The following is a 19,018-nucleotide window of genomic DNA, read 5'->3' as shown; positions in this document are numbered from 1 at the left end:
GGCCCCCCCCCCCGCCGCCGGTCCCCGCGCTGGGAATGGGTTAGGTCGCCGCCATCCTGGCGAGTCGTTTCTGTTTAGCCCGGGGACGGAGCAAGGCATGGAACCTCCTCGTAGCCTTAGTTTCCCCATCTGTAAAATGGGGTTAGTCAGAACCACCTTTAGAATAAACTTTAAAGGTTATGTTGAAAATTAAGCGACGATGCTTTACAAAGTGTAAAACCGAAGTGATGTGTGAGTGTGAGGCGTTGTCCAAACTTCACTTCCTCCCCCGCTGTACGGCTCTCCGAGGTCAGGGTGGGGAGGAGCGGCAGAGCCCGAGTTCCCGCGGCGGAGGCAGCTCCGATGTCTTTGCCGGTGTCTGTAAGTTCCGATGTGAACACTCAGTTGGAGATTTTTCTTGAAGATAGTTGGGAGGCCGGGGTGTGTTGGTTTCTTCATCAGTATTTACCCAGCAGCTTTATGCTTGGGTAATACTTTTTTGTTATATTCTAAGCCTAAGTCTTAACTTTGGGGGGCACAAGGACTCCTTTGAGAACCTAATGTGAACACAATCGCCCCATCCACATTTGCACCCCTACGTTTTCTTCGAAGAGATCCGTAGGTCACTGACCCCTAAGTTCACAGTATGTACTAACTAAAACCCCGAAGTGGTGACTCCACTTACAAAAAACTTACCATAAACTGACTTTGATCAATAAAGCCTCAAAACCTAAGCTTTAGAATAGGTAAGCGCTGAATGAGAACTTGCTGGTTACTGAAGCTGATTCATCCATCAGCGATCCATCTGTAGTTGTGTGTGTCCCGAGCTAACCCAGTTTTAAGGCTGAAAGATGGGGGAGAGAGGTGGCTGCAGGAGAGTATCTTTACGTGTTCTTTTTTACCCTAATTCACATTAATGTATGATGTTAGAGTTACTGTTAGTATTCTAGTTTCTTTTTTTTAAAGATATGTTTTTACCGATTCAGGGACAGGGAGAGAGAAACATCAGTGATGAGTATCATTGATCGGCTGCCTCCTGCACGCCCCCTACTGGGGATGGAGCCCAAGGGGGCGTGTGCCCTGACAAGAATCCTACCCTGACCTTCCTGGCTCAACCCCTGAACCACATCAGCCAGGCAGTATTCTGTTTTCTTATTTGTACTCACAATATGAGGAAGAGGAGATGAGCATTAGTGTACCTATCTATAGTTAAGGAAACTAAAAGTATATTAAAATGACTTGCTCACTTAAATTAGAAGTAAATCTTCGGCTGAACAAAGTTTTATACCTCTTTGCCCCATGCCTTTCCATTATTATCATGTTGAACTTAATTACTGAGGTTGTTTTAAGTTACATTTGATTACACTTCCCAACAACTATATAACATTATCCATATCACCAAATATTTATTAGATCTGTGTATTTACAAAGATTTAATTAGAAGCAGCTCTTTCCTTCAAGAAGCTTCCATTTCAATGGAAAGACCAGTTCGTAAACAAGTAACATTTAAGTGGTATGTATATAGGAAAAGAATGGACAAATCATTTTAGTGTATGACCTCTGAAAATTAAGGGAATGGTTGCATTGAGTAAATGTACAGCAGAAGGTTCATTAGGACCTTCCCAAAAAGGTTGAATGGCCTTGCAGAGCCATGCTAACGTCTGGGGAGGGTTGTTTAGGCAGAGATGTTCCTGGGCTAGGGAGCAGTGTCAGGAAAGAATTAGAGATATTATAAAAGAGAGGATATTGGGAGCTGCAGGTAAGTTTTCATGAATAGAGAAAAACATGTAATACATAAAAGTGACGGGAGATAAAGTTGCAAAATGGGCAGCATGAGTTAAACGAACTCAAAGGGCTTAGCTATGACTTCTTTTCCAGAAAGAGTAAACAAAAATCACTAAGAGAAATCTAAATTGATAATATTAGAGGCAAGTTTAATTTCCATTTTACAAGAAACTGGTCACCCACAGATAACTACTCTCCAGTTCTCTATTTCTCCAATATTCTAGCCCCTACTACAATGCTCATCATGACTAACAGTCTGTCATATGTCACTCAACAGAATCTTTGAAATTACTTCCATCCCATATTTTTACATGGAATTGATATCATGCAAATTAAGTGTAGCAATAAGGTCCTGCAGCAAATTATGATGCTCAATTGTATGCGGAACCTTGAAAGTCTGTTCATGATTTTTGTTTAAAGGAAAAAATAGAAGCAGTCACTCTCTTCCCATCTAGGAAGTTTTTTTTCCTAGGTTTACAGATCCATGTGTGGATTTATTTGCTACCAGGCAAGAGGAAAACACTATTAACTGTTGCTGTGTTGTAGGATGATTCATTGGTTGTGTGGAAGGAAGTTGATTTGACCCGACTGTCGGAGAAGGAACGACGGGATGCCTTGAATGAGATTGTTATCCTGGCACTGCTGCAGCATGACAACATCATTGCCTACTACAATCACTTCATGGACAATACCACCCTGCTGATTGAGCTGGAATATTGTAACGGTAAGGTAGAATTCAGTGGGACTTCCTTCAGCAAGACAGTCTGTTCATTCCTACCTTGAAGTGGATTAAAAAAGAAAAGACAAATAGAGTGATAAGAACTTTAAATGGGTTTCTTGAGTTTAGAGAATAGTTTTGAAGTGATGCACAAAATAAAGGGAGGGACTTTTCCCTGCATTCTCAAATTCTGCCTTGTGACTACAGTTTCATCTTCAAATCACATGTTCAGTCGGATTTTACATTCATTTTCCAAGGTTTTTTTCCCTCACAAAATGACATGAGTTAGGCATTAGAGACATACTGTGGCTTGGTAAAATATTTAATGAAATCTTACAAGTGATAACTGATTTATGTTGACTTCAGTGAAAGCTGTCCTATTAAAAAGTGGTCCAAAGGTCATAACTGAATGAAAATGATAATATAGTAAAACATGGCTTTATTTATCTGGTCTCTGATTTCTTGCGACCCTTTTGCTTGTAAGATAGCAGTAATGGTCTAGTTGTTAAGAAAATAGACTCTGAACCCACATCCCAAGCTTCATGACTTTAGCTCTGTAACCTTGCACAAGAAACTTAACTTTTCTGTGTCTCAGCTTACAAGTTTGTTGATAACAGTTCATAACATACATCTTAGGGTTATTGTATTAAATGACTGTGTAAAGACCCTAGCATTGTACTTGATATATAGCAAATGTTTGATTTATAATGAACTAAGTATTACCCTTATTACATAAGAGAATCTCCCCAGTCCTTTCTTGAGCTGCCTGCTATAGTGGTCTCATCATATTCTTCACTTAAATCTCTAAGAGAAAGCTCCTCGATTCTAACTTTCTTGTCTAGACTCCTGTATATCATGGTTGTCCTGGTTCTGATCAACCCTACATGCACAAGATTATAATAGAGATTTCTAAAGTAGCAGAAGCCTCAAGTAGTTAACTTCCTTTGTGGTTAGGAGAGCTAGAACAAATGGTACCTTTATTGAAACTTCTAGTTACTAAATTATGGGGTTAGGGAGGGAGAGAAAGTTGTGAAACTTAGCCAGGGCTAAAGTGTAAGTTATAGTTGCAGGTAGGAAGTAAAATGACCCATGATCATTTATAGTCTGTACTAGAGGCCCGATGCACGAAATTCATGCAAGGGGCGGCCCTTGCAGCCCCGGCTACCTCATGGCCCCTCATCCCACCCACTGGTCGTTCCAGAAGGTCATTCTGCTGTCCAATCTAATTACCATATTAGCTCTTGATTATATAGGATTACTTGATAAAAGAAAGGGAGAAGCAAATTCAGACTTACTCTGCAGTAATGAGTTAGTAAAGGGAATAATGATTAGAAACAGTCTAGAGAAACGATTTTCATTCTTTTTTATCTCATGGCACAAATAAATTAATTACAAAATTCTGTGGCACACCATAAAATACATTTTTTGCAGATCTGACAAAAAAAAAAAGGTATAATTTCGATTCACACACAACAGATACTATTGTGTTGTCTGTTGTCATTTTTTTATTTGACAACCTAAGGGAAAAGAGGTTAGTGCCCCTGACTAAATAGTCAGGTATTGCATGTTTTAAAAGTTCTTGCAGCACACCAGTGTGCCTCTGTGGCACGTCAGGGTACTGCTCCACACTGGTTGAAAATTGCTGGTCTAGGGTGTTCCCTAAACTTTGGGAAATATTTTCAGTGGAAAGAAAAAGAAGTTTATATATACCTGTAAATACAAAACATTTTATCACTGGTGTAACCCAAATGTTCTCGTAGTCATACTGAGAGAGATGTTACAGAAATGTTGCAGATTCTTTTTAAAGAAGTTCTAGAAAAGACAATCACCTGATTTTGAAGACATTCAAGATATTTTCACTAATTGGGGTACTATAGGAATGGTTTTTACTCTCCTCTTTTTAAAATGTCTTACTTCCTGTTTTTGTATTGAGCCTCTTCCATTAGAGAGGGGAATCTCTGAAGAATATTTTGATACAGTACTTGAGAGATGGAAAAGTCAAGAGGGAAGAAGGGATTTCCTTTGGAGAGGAAGCAGAATCCTTCATTTGTGTTACCTGTTAAAATCCTAGTAGATACAGGAACCAAGCTTTGTTCTCTATTAAGCAATTCAAACCTGTCTCTTGTTTAATTGCAGGAGGAAACCTGTATGACAAAATCCTTCGTCAGAAGGACAAGTTGTTTGAGGAAGAGGTAATTCATATTTCTATGGTAGGAAGCTAGAATTGTAATGTGTTGTATTCTGGTTCTGTATTAACTCTTCCAACAATGAAGAGTATTTTTTTTTTCCTTTTGTTCACACTTCTTCCAGGCTCTGGTTGACATTCATGAGAAAGGAAACCTCTAACAAGGAAGCTGTCTATAGCTGCTTCCTAAATGGTTTACCTCCACATCATGATTCTCTATGGGCTTTCTTTTCTGGTTCTGTTACTGCATACTGGTATGCCCAGTTTTCTATACCTTTGCATTCTTCCCAGATTTCTTTCCACACGTCTGCTTCACCATACTGTACTTTATACTGACATTGGAACTACTTTATGATGACCTGCTTTTTCTTTTTACCCCTTACCACTTTTCTTTGCCTGTTCAACCTGCAAGCAAGAGATGTCAAGTCATGTTGAATCGTAACTTCTGGTTGCAGCTTCCTTCATTTTATTTGTTTGAGAGAGAGTATTTAAATCGAATTTTTGTTTGTTTCCAGTCCAAATATAATTTATTTTTTCTCTGCAGATGGTGGTGTGGTACCTGTTTCAGATTGTTTCAGCAGTGAGCTGTATCCATAAAGCTGGAATCCTTCATAGGTAATGAGTGAAAGAATATGGGATTGATTCCTCCCCACCAATCCAACCCCTACCTTGGGTGCCTCCCATCAGTACTTGATTAAGCAGGCAGGGCTTTTATATCTGTATATTTTTAAATTTTTATTTATTGATTTTAGAGGGATATGGGAGAGAGAGAGAGACATCGATTTGTTATTCTACTTATTTATGCATTCATTGGTTGATTCTTGTATGTGCCCTGACCGGGAATCAAACCCTCAACCTTGGTGTTTTAGGATAATGCTTCTAACCAACTGAGCTACCCAGCCAGGGCACACTGATATATTTTAGAAAGGAAAGTGAATAACGAAGGGTGTTATATTTTCTTCCTGAAATTAAACCATGTCTGTGATGTAAGAAGAATTTCTTTAATAGCTAAGTACTGCTCAGTCATTTTTTAAGAGAGCTTTTAGAGTTAATTTAATTAATTCATCAGTAAAGCCTAGAAGCCACTATGAGAAGTGGTATTAGATTGGTTGGAATTCACAGTAAATGTTTTCTCTGAACAATAATTAGCCATTGTTTTTAATTCTATAATTCTTTTAATTTGAATGAAAAGCCTATTTATTTCATATAATTAATTGTACACTTATACTAGATAGTTGGGTGGAGGAACAGTTTTCTGTTCATTTGTAGCTGTAGGAGAGAGCCATTATGAACATTGCCACATCATTATGTCCTGTTTTTTAAAATTTATCTTTATTGTCAAAAGTCATTATATCCTCCTTGAGTCATTAACCATTGCCAGAGATTAGTGTATCTTTTTGTTGGTTTATTAATTGTTGACTTACACTTCTTGATAGCTATTAAATGACTACTGCATATTATTTTCTTTTCAAAAGTTACAAAGAATATTGTTCTGCTTTTTTTGCATTTTTCAGTAAAGGAAGCTAGAGTGTAAACCAGGCACAGTTTGTTTAACATGTGGTCAATTCTTCTTTAGAAAAATAGCCAGTGATTTTATTTAGGTGATCTACACAGCTAGTCATGTTGCTACGGGGATAGGCAGCCTCTTCTCTTGCCTTAACAGATTTGAAACTTTGACACCAACCGAGTGTTAAAATTGCCTTGATATTACTTCATTCAAAGCATACATGGTAGCCGAAACTGGTTTGGCTCAGTGGATAGAGCGTCGGCCTGCGGACTGAAGGGTCCCAGGTTCGATTCCGGTCAAGGGCATGTACCTGGGTTGCGGGCACATTTTTTCCAGTGGGGGATGTGCAGGAGGCAGCTGATAGATGTTTCTCTCTCATAGATGTTTCTGACTCTCTATCTCTCTCCCTTCCTCTCTGTAAAAAATCAATAAAATATATTTAAAAAAAAAAAAAAGCATACATGGTAATTGAAGAAGTAGTATACCTTGTAGGAATTATAATTACCTGGGACACGATTTTTTTGTCCTACCCTCTCAGCTTTTCTTATTGGCTTTAGTGGCATGGGAGGCATGCCTGTGCCATGAAGCCCTGGAGGATGAAGTTTAATTTTCTACTTCACTCTACCAAGTCCCCTTTTCAGTATGAAAGTGATGACCGTTTGGATTCATAACAGTCTGAGCAATGGTGACACACTCATTTTTATTCTCTAATCCTGGGTGTGGTATATGGCCTTGCTATCCAGCATCTTTCTTTTTTTTTCCAGAGATATAAAGACATTAAATATTTTTCTGACCAAGGCAAACCTGATAAAACTTGGAGATTATGGCCTAGCAAAGAAACTTAATTCTGAATATTCCATGGCTGAGACGGTAAGTGTATGTTGCCTTGTCTTATTTTTTTCCTTTTCCTTTCTAGCACCATGAGATATAACTATTCCCCCTAAATCTGCATCCTTTTCTCAGTAGTCTTGCAGATTCTCCATACTTTTAAAACAAATCTACAGGAGTCTTTTTTTTTTCTACAGGAGTCTTTTGCCTGGGCTCACTAACAGGCATTTACATGCTAAGGTGTTCTTTCAAGAGTTATTGTCTGCATTGTCAGTATGACCTCAAATCCCTTTCTGACACTTACTAGAGACTTTTCTAAAAAACAACAAAATACTTTACCGCTTTTTCCAGCCTAGGATCTTTTATAGATTTCACTTTATCTCTTAACATTTGAGCTTATGATGTTACACATCTCTTTTTGTGTTTCCTTTGAATTTTTCTGGTTCAGAAGCCATATATTACAAAAAAGGCTGATGCCCAGAGAACAATTTGATCTTTAATATTGTACACAGTCTGAACTGCAGGGTTCCCTTCTCACCTGATCTTAAGAAAGACCATTAGTAAAGCATAGACATAAGTTGACCTTTAAGGACAGTGATCTCATCCTTTAAGGAATTATAGAACCCAATTATTACTCTACTGGTTTCACAATGCTCTGTCCTAAAAAGAACTTGAAAATGTAAGTTTAATAAAAATTAATCTTGCTCTGATGATATTTTTCGATAATGTTGCGATATGCCTGCAAGCAATATAGAGACATCCAAGGATGCTGATAGCCAGGGTTGGAATTCGCTGCTTCAGGGATCGGTCTGCTTGTATAGTGGTGCCATATTGAGCTTCTGGGAGCAATCATGTCTTAAGTAGATTTTTTTGCATCAAGAATAATCTGATAAAACCAAGATTTGATTTTTCTTAGCCAGTTAATGCAAAGAAAGAATGATAAGAATATTATAAATGCTGTGTAAGCCATCTGAAAATTTCTTTGCTTTGCTGATTAAAGATAGGGCACTCATTGTCTCTCATCTTGGGAAAGACATGACCTTTATTCAGGACATTTTTATTTTCAAATTCATTCTTGAATTCAAGAAATCTTTTTCAAATTTAAAAGAAATTTACTAACTATATTAGTATTACAAATGTCAAATTGAGCCATTTAAAAAACTTCATTGCTATGCATTTCAGTCACAACTTTTAACTCTTTATTCATTTACCTTCTCCCCACTGCCAGCTTCCTCCCTGCTTGGTGAGCTTTTACTAAGTATGTCTTTATCTGTATGAAATCTTAGTGGGCCTTGAATGCCTACAAGCCTCTATGATCCAGAAATCACAGAGCTGTTGTGGCTCCCAAATTACCACAGTGCCTTTACCACAGAGATTATTCCTTTATAATTGGCTCAAGAGATTTGATGTGAATAAGATTTCTCCGCATAATGACATCATCTCACAAAAACCATAATGGGATATGCTGATGAATGTTGTATGGTTGTTATCACTAGTTCCTAGGAAATTTAATTTAGTTGTTGAAATATTAATATGGTTACCCCAGAAAAGAAATTATTATTTGATTGTTTCCTTTGTTGTTCAGCTTGTCGGAACACCATATTACATGTCTCCAGAGCTCTGCCAAGGAGTAAAATACAATTTCAAGTCTGATATCTGGGCAGTAGGCTGCGTCATCTTTGAACTGCTTACGCTAAAGAGAACATTTGATGCTACAGTAAGTTGATGTATTATCTCCACATTGTCCTTGCAAATGGTCCACTTGATTGAGATAATCAACTTCATTTATCCCTGAGCTTTTTTTGGTAATCCTCACCCGAGGATATTCTTCCATTGATTATTTTTTAGAGAGAGTGGAAAGGAGGGGAGGAGACAGAGCAATGTGAGAGAGCCACATCGATTGGTTGCCTCCCACCTGCACCCTGACAAGGGGCCAGGGATTGAGCCTGCAACTGAGGTACATGCCCTTGACCAGAATCAGGCCCTCAACCCTTCAGTCCGAAGGCCGACACTCTATCCACTGAGCCAAACTGGTTAGGGCTGAGCTTCTGATTTCTAGAACAGAAATCAACTGTAGGCAAAAATAATAGCTAGTATCCTGGCACGGGCTTAGTAGTGTATTGTTAGAATACTGTAGACCAGATTTATCTCCAATTTGAATTCCCCATTGAATAATCATCAAGTAGATCGAACACTGTGCTTAAATTTGTTAACTATAATTTTAAAACTGGCTCTAGGATCGACTATGTAATGCTACAGTTTAGATAAGCCATGTCATTTCTTATGCTTCAGCTACATTTTTTTTTTAAAAGCTAAGGCAAATTATATAATACTCATTAAAGTGTTTTGATCTTTTTTATGAAAAATTATTCACTGACTCTTATTAAAGATTGTTATCATCTTATGGATAACAGTTCTCTTTAAGGTTTTTTTTTCTTCTTAAGTAAAGCCCATTGCAAACCAGTGCTTCTCAAATGTTAATACACATGAGAACATAGGAAATCACCTGGGCATCTTGTTAAAATGCAGACAGTTTGAGTAAGTCTGGGGCAGGGGTGATAGCTTCCAGATGCTACTGATACTACTTGTCTATGGACCACAATTTGAGTAACAAAAGTGAGTTCACATCTAATCGCTTTTACAAACCAGGTGTGAGAACTTAGGCAAATCACTTCATCTCTTTGATTCTCTATTTTATTATCTGTAACAAAAAATATATATTCCTCTCACAGAAATGCTCTGATTAGTGTATATGAAAAATGCAAGTGTTAGTTGATGCAAATTCATTGGCTTTTCATGAGACTTATTTATTTTTCTAGATTTTGAAGCTTATTCTGGTGTATCATCTAATTCTAGATATTATAGTGGAAGGAAAATGAGTCAGATACATAATTCTTTGTTTGGAATTATGGCTCTATTTTTTACTATCTGTAGTCTTGGGAAAGTGACATCTCTGAATTGGTAAGGATAATAACCTCCTTGTGTAGTGTTTGCAAGTGTTAAAAAAGATCAAATACATAACATGCCTGCCTAGTACATACTGGTCTCTATAAACGTGGTGATGATACTATAATAGTAATATTATAATTATCAGCTTATTATTATCATTCACTACCTTGTCTGTTGGAGCATACTATTACCTGTATACCCATTGTTAGGACATATAAATTAGGAGGCAAATTAATTGGCAAAGGAATTTAAAGCCAAGAAGCATAGCTAGCCTTGCTTTCCTTTTTCAGGGGATTTAATTGAAGGGTCAGATTATAATACAGTCTGAATATTAATGCTATTGTCCACATAGTCATATCTCCATGTTGGCCAGTTGGCTTCATTCCATCTGATAGCAGCAGTGCATCCCTAACCATTTCTTGTTGATGCATAGTAATAGTTATAAAAAGAAGTCAGACCTAATGCAAAAGTATTGCCACTCCTTTAAATGATAGGCACAGACATCTCAGAGTCCCTACTGGAATTTTATAATGCCATCTTTATAACACCAAGAACAATGCAATCATCATTTTCTTATAGAATCCACTCAACTTGTGTGTGAAGATTGTACAAGGAATCCGGGCCATGGAAGTTGATTCTAGTCAGTACTCTTTGGAACTGATCCAAATGGTCCATGCATGCCTTGACCAGGTAAGTGTGACTTACATAGTGATTTCAGTTTAGTATTTTTCCTCCAAGCTTTAGTGTTTGAGGTATGACATAGGTGAACCTGCACAAAACCACATCTTCTTTCCCAGGTAGGATGTATTTGTAGCTAGACCCAGAAAGATAGGTATGGGAAATTACTGATAATTGTGTGCTTCAGCCAACAAATTCGTATTTTGTTCTGCTTTGTTCTTTATTACTTTGTGAAATTGTGTTCCCTTTTTTTTTTAAAGGGATTTCCTTATTCTTCTTTTTTTTTTTAATCCTCACCTTTTGAGAGAGAGAGAGGAACATCAATGTGAGAGAGAAACATCGATCAGTTGCCTCTTGTATGTGCCCCAACCAGGGATCGAACCCACAACCTTTTGGTGTATGGGACAATGCTCTAACCAACTGAGCAACCTGGCCAAGGTAGTGCTCCATTTTTTATGATCAGGATTTTTGTAACTTGATTTTATAAAAGTATAGTCAGGTAATTTAGAGTTCCTAATGTACAGAATATATATAGTTCTAGTATCTCACAGTTTGTCTTTCAGTGTCCCTCTGGGTCAGTATTATTCAAAGTATGGTTCATGAACCACAGACATGGGGGGAGCATTTACAAGCAAAATGTGAAGATTCCTGGGCCCCAACCCAGACCAACTGGATCAGAATCTCTATGGATAAAGCCCAGAAATCTTTATTTGTAACAAGCACTCAAGATTCTTATGTTCTAAATATATTGAAATTTAAGTGAGGAAGTCTCATTTTCACTCATGTACCAGTGTTGATGTTAATGAGATAAACATGAAGCATGGAGTGTGACATAATAAATTATGTTTTTTAAAACCAAAGGATAATATACAGTGGTCTTTGAATAATTAACCAATAACCTTCTAAAAGGAAATAAAAAGCCTCTTTAGATCCCATTTTGCCCATTCCCTTTATATTAAAACTAGCTCCATTTGTATTTTTTAGGATCCTGAACAGAGACCCACTGCAGATGAACTGCTAGATCGCCCCCTTCTCAGGAAACGTAGGAGGTAAAGTACAAAAAAGTCACACTGTTGTCTTTCCATAGGTGATTGACTGTTAGTGGTCTGATCAGAATACCACAAAGAGGGTGGTGTTTCCTGACTTAGCCGCTCTGGTGCTATTTATTACCAACATCTCTGCCTTCATTATTTGGGGGTAGCTCCTGACTTTTACCTCCTTAGCCCGTGCTATTTTGTTCTAAATTTATACTGATGAGACCCTAGGACCCCCCACCCCATCTATGAGTTTTAATCTAGAGTTAAGCGTTAGAGTTTAGTAATTAAGGGAAGACATCCTTAGGTTTGTATCTGAGTTCTGTCATTATATTTGTCAAGTTATTTAACATCTCTGTTCCTTACTTTTCTCCTCCATAAAGTAAGGTAGGGTGAGGATTAAAAGAGGGCCTGGCACAAGGTGCTCAATAATTGTTGGATAGGAGCATGGCTTTGGACCTGACCCTTTTTTTTTTAAGTACATTCCTTTAGATGGTAGGTTAGAGTTGGAGGATACCTTTTGCCCATTTCCTAAAGTCAAGCTTGATTGATTCCTAACAGGTTGTTTGCTGAGATTTATTCTATTAGAGGGTTCTAGTGGTAGGAAAGAGGGCCTTTATGCCTCACGTCCTGCAGGAGGCTTCAAACCCTTACTTAAAGGAAGAGGTATTCTTTATCCTTCTTAAATGTTCTAGTCTGTATTTCATCCTATTATATTATTTTGCCTTACTACCCTTTTTTCTCCCCTACCAGCTCTTTGTTTCTATATCTTCCCAATATTCAGGCATTTACTATACTCTTTTTCAAGCTTACCCTTTAGATACATTAAGTATATACCTAATTCCACAATCTTTTCTGTTTGGTCAGTGCCTTTATTCTGTTATGTCATTTAATTAATCTTTTATGCTTCTTTTCCAAAACAGTGTTTTAGTGCCTAGAATTATGTGTGATACTCCAGCTGCAGCAGTGTGACCTTACATTTATGTTCTGTGTATATTCAGGCAGTGTCACTCTTTGGGGCTGATTAATATTTAAATTTTTTATCTGATTTATTTCCCAATAGTATTATCACTATTTTAATCTCTTATTATTTCTATTTATAATTTTTAATTGCAATTTTTATTAAGATAATTGTAGATTTACATACATATATTGTATAAAACTTTGTACTTTGATGGAAAAATGTAAGACAAAGAGCTTTCCAGATGAATCACAGACACAGGAAGTTGTGGGAAGTATTCAGGAAACCCTAAGTCCTGTTTGGCTAGATTAGTGGTGGTTATACTCACAGGGCTCTCAAGAGCAACATTTCCGAAGCTTTCAAAAAATATTGATGCCTAAGACCATCCCAGGAATTCAGCTATAATCAATTTAATCAGAATGAGAACCCTGAGCTAAAACATGGGCAGTAAATAAAGGGAAGGAAGGCTGGAAAGGTAGGTAGAAAATTTTGAGTGCCAGACAAAGGAATTTGTGCTTAGTTCAAGATATAGTACAGAAGTATTGGATGTGTATGAGAGGACAGTTCATGTGATGAGAGGCAGCCTAAGAATTACTTAACAGTAATAATGTCAGTGTTACATCAGTATAGGGCTGGGTAAAGTGGATTGGAGCTGTGGTGAGACCAATTAGGAAGTGCTATCATATTCCAGGTGGGAAGTAAAGATGCCTAGAACTAAGGTGGTGAGACTGGAATAGAGGGGTGAGTATAGAGGACATCGTATAGGTAGAATCTATAGAACTTGTTGACTAGGAGAATGGGGTTAGCAGTTTTAGAAATAGGAAAGTCAGAAAGAAAAGCTGTATGGGAGAGAGATAATGAGCTGAGATTTAGAGATGTTGAGTTTGGGGAGTCAGTGGGCAGACTAGATGGAGATGTTGGCAGGTATTTAAAAATGTGCATCGGAGGTCTCAAGGTTCTCTGTTCCAGCCTGGAACATTTCTCAGAGATAGAAAACAAATGACCCCAAACTGCTGCCCCCCTTGTATTTAATCAATTGTCTAAAGCCAAGCCTATATAACTGTTTGAGTTGTATCAGGGTTCTTTCCTAAAACTACTATAATGTTGTAGGACACATACAATTTATAGAGGATTAAATCTGTGAAATATATTAAAGAGACACTGGTGCTCATGTATCTTTGCTTTTCTTTTGGTAGAGAGATGGAAGAAAAAGTCACACTGCTTAATGCACCTACAAAGAGACCAAGGTAAATGTTCAAGAGACTCTTGAAAAGTAATATATCTTAAATTACCACCAGGGTGTCTTTCTTTGTTGGGTCTGTGCATTGTTTGATCCCAGTAATTAGCCTTTGGCCTCCTTTCAGAAGCCAACATCTGCTTAAATGTCAGATAGTCATTTCTGAGAAAAGGAAAGCTATAATTTCACCCTCATGCTAAAGTGGACATCATTACCATGATGAATGTTGAAAAGTTGAAAAGTGTAGGTGTTCTGGATCAGACTGGAATCTGATCTGGCCGAGCTGTGATGAAGCCCTGAGGCAGGAATTGCAAAGCCTGCAATGATAGAAGGTTAAAATAGGTTGTCAAGAAAGAACATACTTTCTCATACCATAATTGACAGTTCTTCTCAGGGAACAGACTGGAAGCATTTTTCTATGATACAGTTTTTATGTTAAATATGCCTTTGTTCTGGGGTTGTTGGCAGGTCAAGCACTGTGAGTGAAGCACCCATTGCTGTGGTAACATCACGAACCAGTGAAGTCTATGTTTGGGGTGGTGGAAAATCCACTCCCCAAAAACTGGATGTCATCAAGAGTGGCTGTAGTGCTCGGCAGGTGTGTGCAGGGAACACCCACTTTGCTGTGGTCACAGTGGAGAAGGAACTGTACACCTGGGTGGTAAGTGAAAGCTCAGTACTTTAGAACAGTGATGTAAGCATAATTGTTTACTGGACCTAGATGTCTAAGTTGAACATGTGCTGCAGGAGTAGCAGCATGGGCTGATGGAATATAAAGAACATTGATTTTGTCTTTTTAGAATTCACTGATGTATGCCCAAAGCCTGGTACATATTAGGTCTCTTGTAATTTTTTTTTTTAATGAATTAATGAGTGAGAGAAAGAAAGGGAGAGAAAGAATTAAAAGAGCCAGAGGTTTGGCCCAGCTGGCATGAATCATGAGGTCACAGTTCGATTCCTGGTTAGGGCACATGTCTGGGTTGGGGCTTAGTCCCCAGTGTGCAGTATACAGGAGGCAGCCGATCAATGATTCGCTCTCATCATTGATGTTTTTATCTCTCCCTCTCCCTTCCTCTCTGAATTTTTTTTTAAGAGCTCTAGATTTGGACTTAGGAAACTGGACTCTCATTTAAGAAAGTCACTTAATTACCCTGTTCTATTACAGTGAGATTCAGAGCAACTAGTATCTGTGAAATAGCTTTGTAAACAAATGAAGCAGTGTGCTGTGGCAGGAAAATTCCAAGACCTCCATCAGTGATTGAAGATGGCTAGGTATATCTTGAATAGGATTTTTCTTTGTTCCCCTCTAGATTCCATCCTATCTCTCACCTTCTTGAACAGATCACCTGTATTGTTATTTTTTTATCTCCCACTCGTTCCTCATTCACCAACAATGCAACTTTCATCTCTGTCATTTGATTGAAACTACTCTTAACAAAGTGACTTATAAATTGTGAAAATAAAACAGATGCTTTTTGTAAGCAAGTCCTTATCTTGCTTGATCTCCCAGCAGTATGTGATACAGTTGAAGTTGACCACTTTCTTCTTGAAGCTTTTCTTCCCTTGGCTTCCATGAGAGCATGTTCCCTTTGCTTTCCTCCTGTTTCTTCAGCTATGCCTTCTCAGGCTCATTTTAGACTGCTTTTCCTTTACCTGATCTTGTCTTAGGCCCTTGGTTCTCACTCTTCCTCCTCTTCCTGAGGGAGGTAATTTTTTCCGGTAATTTTCTGTAGGCTTTAGGAGGACAGGCTTTAAGTGGGTGACATAATAGAGAAACTCATCTATTGATGGATAGAAAGAATGAATGATATGGCATCTATTGTAGAGTGGTAACTTGTTATTTCATAAAACACTATCCCTGAAAGAACTAGCCCCTGTGTGTGCTGCCAAAAGTAGAGTGAAATTAGTGCCTTAAAAAACATTTATATAAAGACTTGCCCTGGCTGGTGTGGCTCAGTTGATTGGGCAGCGAAAGGTTGCCAGTTCAATTCCCCATCACGGCACATGCCTGGGTTGCAGGCTTAATGCCTGGTAGGAAGCATGCAGGAGGCAGCTGATGGATGTTTTACTCTCACATTGCTATTTCTCTCTCTCCCTCTCCCTTTCTCTCTAGAAATATAAAAATAAAAAATTTATATAAGAATTTAGAGTTGAGTTATTGAATGAAAAAAATTACTTATCTCTATTAAAATACTGGAAAGTCATTTAGGACTATTCTCTATGCTGTATAGCAGCCTCTTTGATGTAGCCAGATTCTTTATAACTCTTGCATATTTCAGGGAAGCTGTGACCAAATTTGTAAAACTTCTAGTGAGACTATCCAAGAGGATGTACTCCAGTAGAAAATTAATTAGACTATATAAAAGAATTTTTTTTATCATCACCCATAATTCTATATAATAAAACCCTAATATGCAAATCGACTGAACGACCGGTCGCTATGATGTGCACTGACCACCAGGGGGCAGACACTCAACACAGGAACTGCCCCCCTGGTGGTCAGTGTGCTCCCACAGGGGGAGCACCACTCAGCCAGATGCCGGGCTCATGGCTGGTAAGCGCAGCAGTGGTGGTGGGAGCCGCTCCCATGGGGAGCAGGCCTAAGCCAGCAGTCGGACATCCCCCGAGGTGTCCCAGACTGCAAAAGGGTGCAGGCTCGGCTGAGGGACATCCCCCCACCCCAGTACACGAATGTCGTGCACCGGGTCTCTAGTTAAATATATGGTTCACCTTAGAATTAAAAGAAAAAGGCAAAATTGGAACTGTGTCCTTTTAAGACCTGGTGGATATCAATTTGGATACTTTTAAATCTTTACCTGCTGGCAGGAGTTTTTTACTACCTACGATTAAAAGGTTTAATCAAATAAATAAATAAATAACAGTTTAATCTCCTTATCCATTTTTTTTCATTTCTAAATTTCCAGCTGATATTTTTCCTATTGTTTTTCTTTATAAAAAGTTATATTGAAGATTAGCTTTTTGGCATGAAAAGTTAAAACTTCACAAGACCTCTTTATTTCACAGAACATGCAAGGGGGCACTAAACTCCATGGTCAGCTTGGCCATGGAGACAAAGCCTCCTACCGACAGCCCAAGCATGTGGAAAAGCTGCAAGGCAAAGCTATTCATCAGGTGTCATGTGGTGATGATTTCACTGTCTGTGTGACAGGTAAGCCATCAGCAGAAAGCATCCAAGTATATTTAATGTGGGGTATTATACTGTGCAGTTTTAGTTGTGATTTTATAACAAAAGACAGTATTCACAGAACCAAAGACAATGAGCAGATATACACAATAATAACATGCTCAATTTGCTATAATATTAGGGTGGTAATGAGCAAGGAGAAAGTAGGTGGGTAAGAGAGAAGAGGTGGGATGTGGAATGTCCCAGGTATGGAGAAAAATAACTTCACCACCTAGTCAGGTGTGGATAACACTAAATCAAGAATTAAGAGCTAAAATTAAATTTGGTCTTGTCAGTACTCATTTTATGATTCGTTAGTATTTCTCTTTTTCTCTATAAAATAGAGATGACTCCAGTAGAAATGTAAGCCTTTAAGATGAGGATACTACCACTTTTTAAAACTGTTATTGTAAGAGTACAAGTGATCCTATAAATACAAACAACTTTAGACTTGCACAGCCTATCCTTCAGATTTCTCTGATGTAATCATCTCATGTGAGCTCATTGGCTAGGGTAGTCCTAATTTCAGTCCTGCCCAGCTTTCTGATTGGACAAAATAAGTCATTCTTTTTTTTTTTTTTTTTAGGATTGTGAATATCAGCTTTATTATTATTGTCAGTGACATGGGTCATAAAATAAGTCATTCTTTTGATGAGTTGTGCTTTCCTTCCCTTTACAGATGAGGGTCAGCTCTATGCCTTTGGATCTGATTATTATGGCTGCATGGGGGTGGACAAGGTTGCTGGCCCCGAAGTACTAGAGCCCAGACAGCTGGACTTCTTCCTGAACAATCCAGTGGAGCAGGTCTCCTGTGGAGATAATCATGTGGTGGTTTTGACACGAAACAAAGAAGTCTATTCTTGGGGCTGTGGTGAATATGGTAGGTGTAGTCCTGTCTCTGTCCACTTATTCCCAGGCACACAACCTGCTTTCAGGCTTGTGTGCATCTAAACACATCTTGTAGCCTCTACTTGAGAAGTGTTAATTCAGTAAAGGAGAATCTATGGGACATTTTCATTGGGAAGGAGGCCCTCATTTTTTAAAAATAATTCTTTATTATTGAAAGTATTATATATGTCCCCCTTTTTCCCCCATTGACCCCCTCCAGCCCGCCCCCGCCCCAGGTCCTCACCACCCCCTTGTCTGTGTCCATGGGAAGATTTTAATGATCTTCTTTCTTACGTGTGTCTCAGGACGACTGGGTTTGGATTCAGAAGAGGATTATTATACACCACAAAAGGTAAAATCAGAAGCAGCTGCTTCCTAAAGCCTATCTAGGTCACACAGGCTGCATTAATATGTCCTCTTTCTCTGACTCCTCATATCAAGGTGTTTATTTCTGAAATATTTTCTATCTGGGACACTGACAATCCAGGATTCCAGATTTAGCACTATGTGGTCTTGTCATCTGACTAAGTCATAAAAAATTAACAAAGAGGATATAGCCTCTGTAGACACTGTGGAGTCACATCTTACTCGGGATGAGAGCTAAAATTAGCTTGTACAGTGAAAAAGTCACATTGAGCTAAATATACCCTGGAAAACTCCTTGGAAAGATATTGGAAAACAACATACTGTCTTTTAGCCCAACATAATCCTTCTCCCTCCTATTTCCCCAGTTGAACTAGTTTTTGTATTTAGGGGTCACATTGTATAAAACATAATATCTAATTACTCCCATCACTGCAAGAGCTGGCACTTTAAGCACAGGAGCTGAAACCAGCTGAGGGAAGAGCATGGTCACCTCTCACACCCACCCTAGGGCACAGGCTTGACCACTCGAAGGTTGGCTGTAATCCACTACCTCATTCACTGCAAGTGTTTATTTACACTTAAAAAATTAACATATATTTGTGGGGCCATTCTCAGTGGGATTATCAGCTGTTCCTCTTCTTCTGAAAAGGCTGTAGTCGGAACTTTGAGGTTTGAGTTTTCAGGTTTCAAAGACATCCATCATGTGCCAACCCCCAACC

General features: G+C 38.4%; 1 protein-coding gene across 1 annotated transcript in view; it reads left to right on the top strand.

Annotated features, from left to right (window-relative positions):
* The window catches only part of NEK9 (NIMA-related kinase 9), a 40,019-nt gene that overhangs the window by 703 nt on the left and 20,298 nt on the right, over nt 1–19,018 (top strand). The window contains exons 2-13 of the mRNA XM_005883609.2: nt 2,311–2,488; nt 4,619–4,674; nt 5,212–5,282; nt 6,939–7,044; nt 8,588–8,719; nt 10,531–10,641; nt 11,614–11,678; nt 13,821–13,871; nt 14,330–14,522; nt 16,886–17,030; nt 17,725–17,925; nt 18,239–18,285. Coding sequence (XP_005883671.1) covers nt 2,311–2,488; nt 4,619–4,674; nt 5,212–5,282; nt 6,939–7,044; nt 8,588–8,719; nt 10,531–10,641; nt 11,614–11,678; nt 13,821–13,871; nt 14,330–14,522; nt 16,886–17,030; nt 17,725–17,925; nt 18,239–18,285 — 1,356 coding nt within the window. The remainder of the gene's footprint in view (nt 1–2,310; nt 2,489–4,618; nt 4,675–5,211; nt 5,283–6,938; nt 7,045–8,587; nt 8,720–10,530; nt 10,642–11,613; nt 11,679–13,820; nt 13,872–14,329; nt 14,523–16,885; nt 17,031–17,724; nt 17,926–18,238; nt 18,286–19,018) is intronic.

Source organism: Myotis brandtii, unplaced genomic scaffold (assembly GCF_000412655.1).
Source record: "Myotis brandtii unplaced genomic scaffold, ASM41265v1 scaffold793, whole genome shotgun sequence".
Classification (NCBI taxonomy): Eukaryota; Metazoa; Chordata; class Mammalia; order Chiroptera; family Vespertilionidae; genus Myotis; species Myotis brandtii.
The sequence above is the reverse complement of the archived record's forward strand: the minus strand, read 5'-3'. Positions and strand labels throughout refer to the sequence as shown.